Consider the following 15,876-nt stretch of genomic DNA (forward strand, 5'->3'; position numbering starts at 1 on the left):
ATTGCGTCTTAGTTTATCTATGTTGAATCAAACACCTTGCTTTAATTTCGAAAACATACTAGCATTTTTAATAATATTATTTTTATCTAATAGTACATTCAATAGTTTTTTCCTGAATGTTAATTCCATTCAACGTTATGTAAATAATTAAATATCTGACTGGCTGTGTGCTTACTCTGGCGAAGGGCAAGCCGGTGTACCAAACGTCAACATTTTAATCTCTGTACGGTGGCTACTTTACCTTACGAACTTGGCTGATAAAACCAAATATTCGCTTTTACTACCCAACGACGCAACACCACCATTTCTCTAAAAGTAACTCCGTTCGCTCTGACGAAGGGCTAACGCTCGAAACGTCAGCACTCTTAATCTCTTTACGGTAGCTAAATTATCTATGTAATCAACTCTGTTGATAAACCAAATATTCGTTTTCACTCACCAACCAACACAGCACTACAATTTGTTTAGAAACTTACCCTCTCTCTGAACTCTTTTATCCATTTGTTTGTGTGATTCTCCCTCTGTCTGTCTTTGTAATTATCAACATGGCGATCTGTCTTTCGGTCTGTCTGTCTGTCTGTCCATCGGTCCGTCTGTCTGTCTATCTGTCTGTCTGTCTGCCCATCTGTCCGTCTGTCTGTCTGTCTGTCTGTCTGTCTGTCTGTCTGTCTGTCTGACCATCTGTCTGTCGTTGCCATAGTGTAGTGGTTAGAGCGTCAGACATGGAGCTTATCGTAAGGTTGAAGGGCCGGTGGTAAAAGGGTGTCTTCAGCGCTCTGGGGTGTTGCTTCGTTATAAAAGAATCTTTACTCCACATTCTCTCTCTACCCTGGTATACTAATGGGTACGGTCACCTAATAAAATGTTGAAGATAAACCATGCATGCCGTAGCCAGGCAAGATGAAGAAGCAACATTATTGTTCGTTTCGTGCTACGGGGACAGTTGCGGGCCTCTAGGGTCGTGGCAAGACTTCACTATCTGTCTATCTGTCTGTCTGTCTGTCTGTCTGTCTGTCTGTCTGTCTGTCTGTCTATCTATCTATCTGACTACGAGCCTGCCTGCCTGCCTGCCTGCCTGCCTGCTTTCTGGTCTATCTTTGTGCCAGTTTCTTCCTTATGAGGGCATAAAAATGTCTGTTTCATTAGGAAGAGCAGCTAACTCGTAGCTGAGATGCCCAGTGCGGAGGCTGGGACGAGTACCCAAGATCCTCAGCAACTGCCTGAAAGAACAAAAATGAAATCAGCGCTGATAGCTTTGGAGATTACATCACTGAACTCCCCAAGCTCCAGACATATGACTTGAAAATTGTGCTTGTGTGATTTTGAAAGTTCCAGTTTGAACTCTCTAGTTAATTGGGTCACCGAGTTTTGCAAATTGAAAACAACAACACTTTATTGTACCCATAACGAAATTTTAAGCTAATTTACAAGAGAATAAACTTAATTACTTCATTAAAGGGTACCGACTCCGTGAAATCACTAAGCAGCTAAAAATGCCAACCATGTCCGGACCATACGCGGACCGTTTGAAATGTAATTTATCCTCTTCCCATGCAATAGTCCATATTGGTGTTCTCTTTATTGAACTGGGTCTAGCTGGCGGGCGAACTGCCCGCTTTGTAGTCAGGATTTACAATCGTATGTTTTACTACACCAGCTGGGATGGAATTCACTTCAAAACAGGAGGAAAGCAATGAGACTGTGCATGTTGTATAAGTTGCACCATGGCCTAGTGGCAGCAGATGGAATGCCGCAGTTAATCCCAATGCGACGGGCCAGCAGGCATCTGAATTCAAATGCGTACGAAGTACCATATTCAAGAACTAACTATCACAAGTACTTGTTTTTCCCACGCACAATTTAAGGGAATGGAACTCGTTACCCGAAGATATTGCCACCCTGCCGAACTTGGACTCTTTCAAAAAAGCACTAGTTTCATCTGACCGCATCCGTTTGTGTGTTTTACTTATCTATTTATATTTTTTTTATTTACTTGTTTATCTATTTGTAATTTGCATATTGTTAGCCAATTTATTTATTTATTTACTTTTAACGACTCCTCACAAGAATCTTCATTTTTAAAGGAGGTGGGGTTTCTTGGAAGAAAAAGAAGAAGGATCTAGGCTCCTACAGGGGAATATATTAAAAATATTTACATGTGAAAAATGTCTCCCGCTTAAACCTCGTTTGCAAGCTGGTTCCAGTTCAATACACAGAATACGAATTCGGTCCTTCCACATACATCTCACTGGCTAACTCACTTGTTTCGTAAATGGTCTTTTCAGAATTTCGAGAAGCTGTCGCACCTGCAGACAAAAAATGGGAACGGGTCATAAAATTTTTGATCAATTGGAAACACCTGAAGGAAATTTGTGCAGACTCCGGAGGAAGTATAGTTTTGCTATCTCTGATCGATTTTCCAATCACGTCCATACTGTTACTTGCACTGGCAAATAGTGCATGGAAAAGATCGTTACAAAAGCAATGTCATTTTTATTTTAGTAAGGACTGCAAAGAGATGTGATTCGACTGATTCTTTGAAATCCAAGCTCAAGAGTGTTCACATTGGCAAAATTCCTGTCATCATCATCATCATCATCATCATCATCATCATCATCATCATCATCATCATTATGTTGTTGGTTCTCATTAACTTTTTAAGCTCATTTTTCCCCTCTTACTTAGTTATAGGGGGCAGTTGTTAATTGGGTCTCCGTCCTGTTACTATCCCCTGCCACACACCCTCCCTTGTCAAACTTGTTTTGCATCTGTTGTTGTTGTTGTTGTCTCTTTTTTTCAATATTTTGTTAGCTTCTGTGGTGATTCAATACAAATATTAACAGATGTAACGCTAGACATAAAAGGAACCTTTCAGTTATCATGCCATTGAATACCATTTGGGGTTATTGTACTTATTAAAGAGGACAAATACAGAACCAAAAACAGTACCAAGGAACGTATGATCTAAAGTTAAACAAAAGCTCATAGATTCTAACCTCCATAAAATCGTTTCTCTCCGCCTTTTGTATGGCTGATTGAGCCATCCAGTTACGAAGGACATAACGAGGGTTTACGCCTAAATAAAAATATATAAGATTTCAATAACTAGGAATCAGTTAATCCTACCATTCATGACTAACAGGACGTGTTGTCTTTCTTGATCAGTTATATTTTGGTTAAGAGAGAAACTGCCACTCGTTAACTTTTCTTTCTTCCTTTTCATTCTATACATAGAACGTTACCATGCAAATGAAAGCAACTGAACAGTACAGTTCCCGTGGTGCTGTTTATTGCGCTGCATGTACGAGATGATTCAAACGTTAGAGTCAATTCAGTTGTAAACACCAAACGTATTTGTATTTAGTTTAGTATAAACATACCTACCCGCCTCGACTAGCTTCAGCTATTTGCGGGTAGGTATATAAGCACCTTGTAACCGTCTATTTTTAATAAAGTGTTGTGTTGTTGTGTAGTCTGTAGATGAAATCCTAAAGTGTGACCATTCAATTGACAGCCACTGAGCAGTACTTTCCTGTGGTGCTGTTTATTATGCTGAACAAGGTGCTTCTAACTTTTGACCATGTGGATGAAATCCTTAAGTGTGACCATTCAAATGAAAGCTACTCAGCAGTTCTTTCCTGTGGTGCTGTTTATTATGCTGTACAAGGTGATTCTAACTTTTGAGTCTGTAGATGAAATCCTTAAGTGTGACCATGCAGATGAAGCTATACTGAAACCAGCACTTTGCTTTGATGCTTTTTGAATACCTGATTTTCGAAATAATTTTTCCTAACTGAGGGTTAATGCTGCGGATTTCAAACTAAACTTCAAAAGAGCAACGCGTTAAAAACCTTGCAAAGACACCCTACTTTGCATTCGCTTTTTCCTTTCCTCATCAGAGTCCGACTCGCCATTTCTGAAAAGAAACAATGAACGTTAACGCTATCTTTGCAACTAGAATAACATCCCAAAGAAAAAAAGAATCGAAGCGAAACGCAACGCAACGCTACAAGAACGACAAAAGGAACACAGAAACTCCAAAATAAACTGTGAGAGTCGCGAAGAATGTTCTCTACCAATAACCGGGCTGTTGCTTGAGTTATTACACACTTGAAAAACAGTTCACCTTCAGAATTTGCAACTCTAAAAAGTCGCGGAAGGTTTAAGGTTTGTTCAGTCTCCAAACTACATGTTCTTTTCCTCTCTAATGACGACATGAAAATTCTGACCATGAAGTAGTAATATTAATATATAATCAAGTAAGAACGGTAATAATTGCTTACAAATGAATCCTCTCCGCATAACGCTCTAACCAGTTTTTCCAGTTTGGGTGGCTCTGCAACTTCTGCAGTGCCCACGATTCACTTGGCAAGCGGTCTGAGATAACGTCATGTAAGGGAATTTCACTAAGCTCACGAAATGTCATAGTGAAATCCGCATGAGTAACCGACATAATCTGGAATAAACAAAAAAGAAATAAATGAAGTGAATTGCAATGAAGGATAGAATAGCAAATTCAAAGATTTAAAAGGAAAAATGATCGATTGGATTACACATGAAACTGTTACATGAAGCTAACTTTACCCAAAGTAAAGACTGGACAAGCATTTCATCGCTTTTTGCAACATTCAGGAGACCAAGCTTTCGACGAAAAATGTCCGAAAACCTGAAGTCAACAAACACATTAAAATTAGAATAATTAATACCCATGCAAGATCACAACAGTGATTTCAACTTGAATTTTGAAAATCCCTCTAACCAATCACAACAAGCGCAAACAGCCCAATGAACCAATCAGAACTCGAAGAGATGACGTCAAGCGTTAAGCGCGGGAAAACGAGGAACGGCAAGCCACAACTGTATGATACGCAATAAGCCTGTTTACTGAAGAATTATGGGAAGCATTACCGTTCGTTAAAGGAATCCGCGTACGTCATAAGGATTTTCTCCCCTCTGCAAAAAAAAAAACAATAAATAAATAATAAAAAAGCATAACAATAATTTGAACACACATTTCAACCAACAGAGTCAACAAGAAGCATAATTATTACATGCAGAAGTTTTCAAAAAGTCACATCAACTTACTCGTCGTAGTCTTCAAGTAAGGGCTTCAGAGCATTGAGCAATTTCTCCAAGTTAAAGAATCCAACACTCGGTTGATTCTTGTAACTGTACCTCCCTTCTTCATCAGACGTGTTGGGGACGAAGTCTGCAATTAATGTAACGAAGTAAATCTCAAAAGATATCGAGGAAACGTAACAAAAACTGGCAGTGTTAAAGTTGAGCAGTTGCAAACTCGTTCCCAGGGTCTCTCCTCTTGGGATGCGAAGAGGAGAGAACCTGGGAACGAGGTTGGATCCGTTGCAGGTAACTAACGAGATCATTAAAGCAAAATAGTTTAAATTTTGTGTCCTACATTCCTGTACATCATTTTATGGCCTTTTAAAGCTAATACAGTTTGACCTGTTCGCGTTCTTTAGCTGAAAATTTAAATAGGCCTTATCACGGTTTCGACACCATTTTGACGAGTAGGCAAACACGTCTGAAATAACAGTGTTTGTATGGGAATCCAATGTCAAATAATTTTCATAAAACATCGCTTCTGAAAAAATCATGAATTGGAAACGTTTGGAACTGGGGAAAGGATTTTAAGAAAAAAATTGGAGGGATGTTGCTGTGCCAGAAAGCGCCCAGTCGTGTTCTAAACTTTCCATACATTTCCCTGTATTTTTTCCCGCAAACAATTTTTAGTAGCAGTTCACGGCTGGTTCGCTATACAGAAAAATGTATGGAAAGTTCAAAACTCGACTGGACGCTTTCTGGCACTGTTATTTCAGACGTGTTTGCCTACCCGCAAAATGGCTTCGAAAACCGCGATAAGGCCTATTGTCAAAAATTTTGAGGAATGGAATTATATTCCCCGAACTAGAGCTGATGTTGGTTGTCCGAAAATGCTAGTTGGCCTTTTTTTCGAAGTTTAAACGACGCATTTGCTCCTTCACAAACAAACGGGATAAGTTTTTTAGAGTTGTGAATGTTTGTGGTGACCTTTCGCTAAAGAAAACCCTAATTTTTCTTCACAATTTGATCCGAATTTGTGAGGCGGGTAATGTCTTTCCGAACAGATATTCAACCGAAAAGAGCCGTTGGATGACCCAGAGATTAATTAAAAAGACGTATGGTTTATACCTTACAACTGTACTGATCAAATAAAAGTTGATAATCTCTCCCAAATTTAATGGTACTCATCACTAACTGCAGGAGGTTTGTCCCATGAAACTAGTTTAATGGCCTTAGCTCCCTGTAGCTAAGTGGTAGAGCATCCGAACTAGTAATCGGAAGGTCTTAGGTTCGACTCCTGATAGGAGCACTCGGATTTTTTCCGAGTATGCCTGTGTCACTTACTGAATAATACATCATTTTCAATTTGTTTACTATTGTTTGTGGAAGTTCTCCTCCCCTCAAACGTTCCTACAGTGTAAGCTGTTTGTTTTTCTTCGTAATTTTGTACCTGGATTATACTCATCCATAAATCCAAAAGGACCATAGTCTATTGTGATTGACAGCAGGCTGAAGTTATCCGTGTTGCAAACACCTAGAAGAAAAAGCAACAAAACATCAGTTGATCAAGAATAAGGACTGCTCAGAAGTAGGGTGAAATTCAGAGAGTCGGTTTCTCGAAAGTCTACAACTTACCGGGACTGATAAGTGCTTTTCAATTTTGCAGCAAACGAATTCCGTTATTGATAGATCATGTCATTTTGCTGGTGTTAAATCTTCAGCTTACTACGATATAGTTTAACAGCAACTGTAATCTTACCATGAGCAAATCCAACCGACTGCCACTTTGCGATTAGGTCTGCTGTCATGGAAACAACTTTTGAGAAGAATTCCTGCAACCCGAGAAATAAAACATGCAATGAATTTTTTTAACAAGTACATTGTGTAATACCGAGGCATCATAAAAAAACTAGATTTTATGGGAAATTGATTTCTTACCAGGTATTTATGAGTGTTTGTTCCTACATCAGGGAAATGTTTATTAATGACAAAGTCCACGACTTTTCTTTAAAAAGAAACAAAAGACTGATTAGCAAATTAATTATAGATGTCGCATCTACGTTTCCGGCGGGAAAATCGGCTGGGTATGACAATATCCCTATGTCTATCATAAAGCGATCTATATGCAGCATTTCTTCTCCATTAACACACATTGTAAATCTCTCCATTACTCATGGTATCGTCCCGGATGAATTGAAAATTGCTCGTGTCGTACCTATTTTTAAATCAGGTGACAAAGCTCTCTTCAGCAACTACAGACCTATTTCTGTTCTTCCGTGCTTTTCAAAGTTTTTGGAACGAATAATTTACAACCGTATTATAAATTATCTCAATGACTCCGATATCTTATGTGATAATCAATATGGCTTTAGAAAAAATCGCTCTCCTAGCCTTGCGCTTATTGATTTCTTCTGCATTTGATAGAAAAGAACATGCCATTGGAGTATTCCTAGATCTTTCGAAAGCGTTCGATACGGTAAATCACGACATTCTTTTTGACAAACTCAATCATTATGGGATCCGTGGTCTGGCACTAGAATGGGTCAAAAGTTATTTTTCTGAAAGGACACAATTTGTCGAATTTAATAACGTTAGATCTGCCCCACAGGGGATTTCCTGTGGGGTGCCTCAAGGTTCCATTCTTGGTCCCTTATTTTTTATCCTGTATGTTAATGATTTGAACAATGCTTCCCTGACTGATGCAATCTTGTTTGCTGATGATACAAACCTATTTATCTCCCATAATGATCCTGTTTACCTAATTAACACATTAAATAGAGAATTAAACAAATTGTCAACCTGGTTTGCAGCAAACCGGCTCTCCTTGAATTTAGCCAAGACTAATTTTATGGTATTCAAGCCTTGGCAAAAGAAGCAATACTTTTAAATGGGCAGCCTATCCTTCGTGTTTCTGAGACCATGTTTTTGGGTGTTTTATTAGATGACAATTTGACCTGGAAATCGCATATATCCTTAACAGCAAATAAATTATCCAAATCTATAGGTATTATTCATAAATCTAGATTCTTTCTCTCTACTCACTCCCTTCCTACTTTATACAATTCTATGATCCTTCCATATTTATATTGTTGCAATTTAGCTTGGGCTGGTACCTATAAGTCAAACCTTCAGAGAATTGTAGCCTTACAGAAACGTGCGTTAAGAATAGTAAGCAATTCTAGATACATTGCCCATACTGGCCCTATTTTTAAGGAACTTAAACTCTTAAAATTTCACGATATCCATTCGTTTCAATTAGGTACTTTTATGTTTTCATTCAAGAACTCTACACTCCCTTCCAAATTCAATAACTTTTTTTTACTGAATAGTCAAATCCATAATTATAATACTAGGAATGCTCAGTCCTTCCGCTTGCCACTGTGCAGAACGAACACGAGGAAGTTTTCAATTTACTTTCAAGGTCCAAACTTTTATAATTCGCTAAATTCTGACATAACTAGTTGTGCGTGTGTGTGTGTGTACGTGTGCGCGGTCAAAGTTAATTATCATAAGTCCATATTGTAATTCTAATATAAGATAGCTATTTTTTAAAAGTGAGGAAGCCTGAGTTTATAAGCCTCGTGGTTTCTTTCAGGTTTTTTCGCCATTTATTTTTTTCGTCAATTTTCATCATTTTTTTTCCATCTGTAATTGTTGTATGTGGCAAAGTAAATATTGTATTGTAAATTCATGGAAGTGCATAGTGGAGGGTATCTATTACTGTTCACCGAAATATAGCCTGCACCAATCAGTGGATTAATTCTGAAAATAATGGCGAAAAATCTCATGCACGAAATCCTGCACAATGTCAGGAGGCGAGTAGCAAATACTATAGTTACGGAGTTTGAGCAGCCAATCTTATAAGAGCGAGTGAAAAACACTGCCCACTACTTTGCTATTATGCTAATTGAAAGTGATTCCTTCCAAAGTATAGAGTGTTTTCACATGACGTCACGGCCGCCCTGTTGGTGTCCCAAAACAAAGAAATGGCGGCCACGTTGGTGTCCCAAACTAAACCTCTGGGAATTGAACTCTATTTTTATGCAAAGACTTTCTTTTGTTTCAGTAAACCAATATGGCCGCTAGTCACGTGAACGGAAAACACTCTATAACCCAACAACAGTAATTACAACACTTTTTCTCGCAAGATTCATAAAGTAACAACAAGATTCTCTGCTAATAAAGAATGAACACGTGCATCTGTAAGACAAATAATAATCATACGGATATACGAATCAGAGAATGTGTGAACTAATCGCGCGAATCTACGTTTGCAACGTCTTAAATGGTTGGTCGAGAGGACAAAAGAAAGAGCAACAGAACAATGCTCCCAACCCTAAAAAACAATGCAGCTGCAGGTTATCGGGGTCCAGTGAAAATATAGCTTTTGAATGGCGCAGGTCTTTAGTTGAAAACTCGAATTAGATTTCTGTACACTACTGGGAATACCGACGTGTTTTGCTAAAAGCATTCCTCAGCTTTAGTTGTCAAACTGATATCAGACCACTTCTCACTGTTTACCAGACAAACTATAAAGTGTTGGTTTTAATAATTACACAACTTACTTCAGATTGTCTTGTTCATCGTTACTGGCTAAGATTTCCAGAGAGCCGATGCGAAACCAAGATTTTGCCAAGCGCAGAACAATTGCAGCTGGAAGTAAAGAGTAACATATAAATTTCTCACGTTACATCATGTCTACAATCTTATACGGGCAACTATACCGTGTATAACTGACCTTATGCATTGGTTTTCTATTGCATATTCTTCAGGGAATTCCTTCACTGTTGGAAGTGTTTCTACAATATTGTATTCCCTCAAGGGTTACAAAAATATAAGTCAGGGAAATGATGCTCAAGGAGATATCATGCATCCTGCAATGTGTGGTTTCAAAAAATTGTCTATACCCACCCACAGAAGAACATGGGCAGTTCTGAAACCTGTGGTGTTGTTGGTGGTGGGATGGGGGGTTGGGGAGGGAGGGGGGCTCTTAGAAGGGCAAAATGTTAAAAGCAAAGTAGGAAGCTAAACTGAAAATTTCAGAGGGGGTGAGATGATTCAAACCAAAAAATCTTCTGATGGAGGCAAAAGGGGTGGATAGTGGTAATTTCTTGAAGTGAGAAGAAGCTTGTACCTGTATGACTTTTGAGGGATAAGGCATGGCCTTGTGGTTGGGGTGCAGGATTTGTAATCCTGTGGTCCCAGGTTCAAGTGCCACTCCGACCACTTGGATTTGTTTCACAGTAGTCCTGTTTGCAAAACCAAGGCCGTGCTCTGTAAATAGCCAACTGGTCTGCCTCTAACCAGTTGGGATTTTTAACAAAATTACGTTCAGAAAACATATTTGGTTCATGTATAGTCTCCCCAATAATTTTAGCACAACAATGATAAATACTTTGACACTTAAATAAAGTTACTAGTATCATCATTATCAATATAATCATTAAAATCAACAATGATTTAGATAAACATATACAGGCAAAAACTAACGAAAGAAAAGTCCTACGTTTCGGCGACATCTTGGCGCCATTGTCAAGGGAAACTAAAATTAAATATGCGATTGCAAGAGTAACTGAGAGTTCAGTTTGATTGTCTTATTAATGAGATGTTACTCATTAAACAATTACGACCATGTTTAAATGTGCAATCAGACTCTATTTGCGCTAAGGTCTTTGTCTAACTTATGCAAATAAGTGACTCTGAACTCTCAGTTATTCTTGCAATCGCATATTTAATTTTAGTTTCCCTTGACAATGGCGCCAAGATGTTGCCGAAACATAGGACTTTTCTTTCGTTAGTTTTTGCCAATATAATTATTATTTTCATTTAAATAACTTTAAAAAGTAAAAGGAGACTGTGTACCTTTTTCTTGCATGGGGTTTCCATCATAAAACTGATCTCTCCACACGTGGTCATTGCTCACAACAATACTGGCTGCTCGGCTTGTGGGGACACCTAAATGGAACATGGCTTCACTTGCAAGGAACTCTCGCACAGATGATCTCACGACTGCTCGGCCATCCCCATGCCTGTAAAATGCACCCGATTAACCTCAGAGATATAATAAATATCTTACTAACCTTGTTTTCTCGGTCTGTACAGTAAGTTACGGATCCTCGTTTTTCCCGTTGATTTATGGCCAGTGCACGTCACTTGGGCCAAATATCAACAGGAAAAAACTTGGGCCATAACTTACAGTACAGACCTCAAATGCACTTAATAAGAGGTCGATCACTTATATGCACTCCTCTCTCCCTCTCTCTTACCTGAATACAGTGTAGTCCCTTTCACTCACTCTTAATATTACTCCCGTCTCTAATGAGCATCATTTCCAACAAGTAATATTTTTTATAAATTGATCCCCTTGTTAGTAAACCCCTCCCTGACTAATACATTCATATCTCTAGTAACTTTGAAAAGTTCCTCTTCCTAGTTTGTCCCTGTCTGTAATTAACCTTCTTCATTGACAGTATAACTCTCTCTTAGAGGTCTATGTTTGCAATATAAGCAACAACAAAAGTATTTTAACCCAAGTATTAAATGCAGTGTGTGCAATTAGCAACCAGATAATACCTTGAGTAAGGTGTCCTTCCAGACCCTTTCAACTGAAGCTCCCATCTTTCTCCTTTCCTAAAATAATCATGCATCGTGCAATGGTTAGTTTGTGGTCCAGTATAGTTACTATTGATTCCCTTATTGATGTATCATTAATTATGATTATACGAGTAGGACTGAATGAATTCCAGTTTGGTACATGCATGACTAACCATACAACTATTTTGTTTAATCATAAGCAAATATAATGTTATGATAAAAAAGTTTCCCTTTGAAACTCACAAAAATTAAAGAAATTTATTCAAAAGAGCTCAGGCATGTAATGTCGTTGTCAAGAAAGTTTTATATAGGGAGGCTCCACCCCAATGTCCAAACCCTAATCCTTTTACAGGTTTATACAGGAAATGGTACCCCTCTCATCACATTCCTACAATTATTAGAAACACTCTATCTTTTCTTTGTTGGGACTGTTCAAGATATTTAATGATACCTAAATGACAGCTTTCTCTACCCTTTTCTATACTTCAGCTTGTGAAATCTCTACCCTCTTATCCTCCATCCTGGAAAACGTACCCCTTTTGGGTCTCCCCATAATATAAACCATTATAGGAATCCCCCCCCCCCCCCCCCCCATCTCCACATACACTGCCTTTTTATGCTCAAATCAGGGCTGTTTAGAGCGAATCATATCATTTTTTTTTTATAATAACAATTAATTTCAATGCCCACGTTACTGTACCTGTTAGTGTATTCCCCTAGCATTACTGCCCTTCCATCACCAAGTTGATCTGCCCATTCACCAAACTAAATTAATTAATGAAAAATAGATCACTGATACATGTAAGCTGACTTTAATAATATTTCATAGATGTTGACATCACCTGACATGCAAACAAAATTGATTGCTATGTTGCACTTCCATTTTAAAGACTGACTGCTCAAAATTCAAGGGATAAATGCTCTTCTGAGAACATGCAGCTGTTTATAACTTGTTAACTTTCAAATATATGCCACAATGAGCCTCCAGCCCCCCTCAAAGTTTGCTCACTAGAGATATTTCATAAATCAAATTTTTGTTGGAAATATTTACCATAAGATTCCCATGTTTTCTATCATGATAACCACGCAGCCAAGTAAGACTTAAGTAAACTTTCCAACTTTCAAATAACAATTAACAGCTAACATTATACATGTACATGTAGGCCAATCAGTTAGAAACCTCAATATGCCCACCAGCCCGGGTAATCCCTCAGGCATTTGAACATTTGAAAATTAGAGCGTTTCAATTCCACCCTACCTTTAGTGCTCCAAGACCTCTCCTCAAGGACTCAAGGAATTTTCAGCTTCAATCAATCACTATTCATGCTTTGCAATCAGTGATAATTATACTAATGACACCTTCAAAAACTATTTTGAAGCTGTTTTGAGTAAGCTATTCGCTCGCAAGGGCGAAATCCTGTCCTTGAAAAACTCCTTAACTCCCAAAAACCATGATAAGCCCATGCACAAATTCCGCTAGACCAAAAGAAAAATCCAGTTCAAACTCCCAGCCCCAATATCCCTACTCTCCAGGCACGATACAATCCATGGTCAAATGCCCGGGGTATGCCAGGGAGGAGGGGGGTGGGGGGTGTTGAAGGGTCGAATTGATCGATGCATTACCACGATGAAACTCTTACCTGATGTCCGCCGTACCTATGAGACAACAACACAGAGTTTGGCAATATGTTGTTTCCTGCAACAAATTGGGCAAAATCTTCTGATTCTGCACCAGGCGTCTTCAAATCAAGGATTTCTGTTAACACTTCACTCGATACTGCAACTAGATGAGGTTTATATTTAAGCGGAACAGGACGCACGGTAGAAAACACCGCACCCTGTACTCGTCTAACATAGTTTTTCGTTTCCTGATCGACAGGAAAAGTTTGTAATAACACGCTCGAGGGCATGAAACCCCACTCTTCAAAATCCAACAAGTCCGTTCTCCTACAAATCCTTTGGCTCAGTAGTATTTTAAAAGTGTTCGTACAAGAAGAATGATTCCTTTGGGAAATACATTGTTTTCTCCAGTTTCGCTCGTCCTTCAGGCTGTATGTGGATGATTGCGGCCATAGGAGAAGACAAATTAAAGTTACCAATCTGATGGGAAAGGAGCAAAACTCGTCCGCCATGTTTCTTTGCTATGTAGCCGGGCCTTGTCTCTAATGGAAAGCCGCTGGCTAGCTGGCTATAAGAACGCGCTCTCAAATTCTGAAGAAAAAGCAGGGTCAAAATGGGCCCCCACCACCCCCCGCAGAACAAAATGCTTTTTTTAGACGCCCACCAGTGACCGAGTTGAGTAAATGGGCTAAATGGGAATAAAAAGTACGTTGTACTTTGTAATCATAGTGTAATATTCTACCCTGGGTATTGTTATTAATGATATGGTAATAAGGTATGGAGAATCGCTCTGGCCTGGGACAAGCCCAAGACCAGGCGAAGATGGGAGCTATGAGGATCAACCCCGACTTACTCGAATGGGTGGAAGGGTGGGTCGCCAACCCTTCCCTTTTGCGGCCTCGAGTAGAGTGATGGGGGTGGAGCACATGCATGTAACCTCTTTTAAAGTCTCATCTGACCTTATTCGTACTAATTTTCGCGGGCACTTAATTTCGCGAATTTGGAACACGAATATTTCGCGAGCATTAATTTTCGCGATTTTGCAAAAAATGATAAATTTAGGGCATTTAATTTCGCGAAAATTGACAAAAGACAGACTTAGAAAACCGTTTTTTTATTGAATGATCACTTAAATAACGATTGATTTACAATCATGATTTGCAATAACGTAATAGAAAATAGCGTTGATAATCAGACAAATCAAGCAAATACTGCAAATCAATCAAATGCTACTGCAATATTGTACTTTAAAATAAAAGTCAATTGTATAAGTCAATTGTAAAAATATGATTTTAAACACCTATGCCACACAGTTCGATGACTGCACAAAAGATGTTTTGAAAGAGCTACATATACAAGAAGAAGAAATGAGTGATTCGGATGAAGAAAGTGCTGAAGTAGAACATAGATAGACTGATGACAATTACCATGAAGCTAAAAACGCAGTTAATCATTGATTAAAGCAATAATAGAAGTGTATTAAATTTCGCGTGTTTAATTTTCGCGTATTCTAATTCTAGCGAGTCTTTAATTTCGCGATTTTTCACAAATCGCGAAAATCGCGAAATTAAAGCCTCGCGAAAATTAGTACGAATAAGGTACATAATCCCCAGGGCATTAATTACCAATGTAAATTGAGTTTGCATAGCGCCCTCGCTACCAAATTTGGGTTCCCGGATCTACAGAATCTACTCGAAAACGCCTGGTAGAAAATGCTGGTCACAGCTCTGAGTACGAGATTGACAGCTGACGTGGAACGACAGCTGTTGCATTGTGTCTACGAAGGATTAACCAGTAGATTGGAAAAATATTTACACAAGTTACAAAATGATTTCACTGACAAACAGACGGGGTGGGGTGGGGGAGCCACTATTTTCGAAGAAAAGGGAAACCCTATCTGCAGTGGATTCACTTTGTTCGATCGGTACCAGAGGAATGAGAGAGTGCAGCGACAGTAATATGCCGGTTGTAAATCATGTTAATTCTCTTGCTGCATTGGAAATCACAGCCATCGCATTATTCATACACAAAGCATTGATTAGCTGTTAGGCAAACGTTTAATTTCATTCGAGTGAAGTTGCAGTTTCGTTTAATCCGTGTGAAATTGAATCGTTTAAGTCTAGTCATTCCCTTTTGAAATCATACTAGGCAAGAGGCAAATAATGTGCGTTTTGAACAATTCACTTAACATGCTGCTACTGGCACGAGTTAGAATTTACTTTGAGTGTAAAATGGTATGGAAAAAAGCTTCATTGTAGAGCGTTTGTCTTCAATAACAAAAATTCTTGTGAGAGATAAGTCTGAATGAGGCCTGATAAGAATTCAGTGTTACCCCGGTCATTCTAAGATCTTAAGACCACCCCCTAACAATCTGTTCATCATTTAGGCTGATCAGATCAATTTGATTCAACGTACAATTTAACAGAATTCCAGTCGTTCACGGCTTTTTCTGTCTTCAAATTAAACTAAGTAAGAATGCTTGTTCCGCGTGTTAACGTCTCGTCACACAACAAATTTCGTGCTTCAAGAGGGGGAGGCACCATCTGAAAACACCTGCACTGTAGTGTTGCGCATGCGCACGTGTAAGTCTTCAAAAGATGT

The 15,876-nt window shown here is 38.7% G+C and overlaps 1 protein-coding gene across 5 annotated transcripts; it reads right to left on the bottom strand.

Moving 5' to 3' along the window:
* On the bottom strand, positions 1-13,866 carry LOC146485348 (uncharacterized). 5 transcript variants are annotated; one of them, XR_014863375.1, is made up of 17 exons: positions 13,296-13,866; positions 12,356-12,420; positions 11,635-11,691; positions 10,924-11,090; positions 9,627-9,714; positions 7,000-7,066; positions 6,821-6,893; positions 6,512-6,595; positions 5,086-5,209; positions 4,909-4,953; positions 4,585-4,666; positions 4,284-4,456; positions 3,870-3,916; positions 2,997-3,076; positions 2,262-2,306; positions 1,052-1,220; positions 1-991 (listed from the first exon to the last, which is right to left on the bottom strand). XR_014863375.1 is itself a non-coding variant. In XM_085103319.1 (16 exons), exons 1-16 carry the CDS (start codon positions 13,785-13,787, stop codon positions 1,143-1,145), a joined length of 1,767 nt encoding a protein of 588 aa, XP_084959445.1. In that variant the 5' UTR covers positions 13,788-13,866; the 3' UTR covers positions 1-1,142. The 5 variants fall into 5 exon arrangements, 1 of the variants encoding a protein (XP_084959445.1); XR_014863374.1 differs by having other exon boundaries at positions 1-999; XR_014863373.1 differs by having other exon boundaries at positions 1-1,015.
* Positions 13,867-15,876: the final 2,010 nt, after the last annotated feature.

Source organism: Pavona decussata, unplaced genomic scaffold (assembly GCF_977016875.1).
Source record: "Pavona decussata unplaced genomic scaffold, jaPavDecu1.1 SCAFFOLD_26, whole genome shotgun sequence".
NCBI lineage: Eukaryota > Metazoa > Cnidaria > Anthozoa > Scleractinia > Agariciidae > Pavona > Pavona decussata.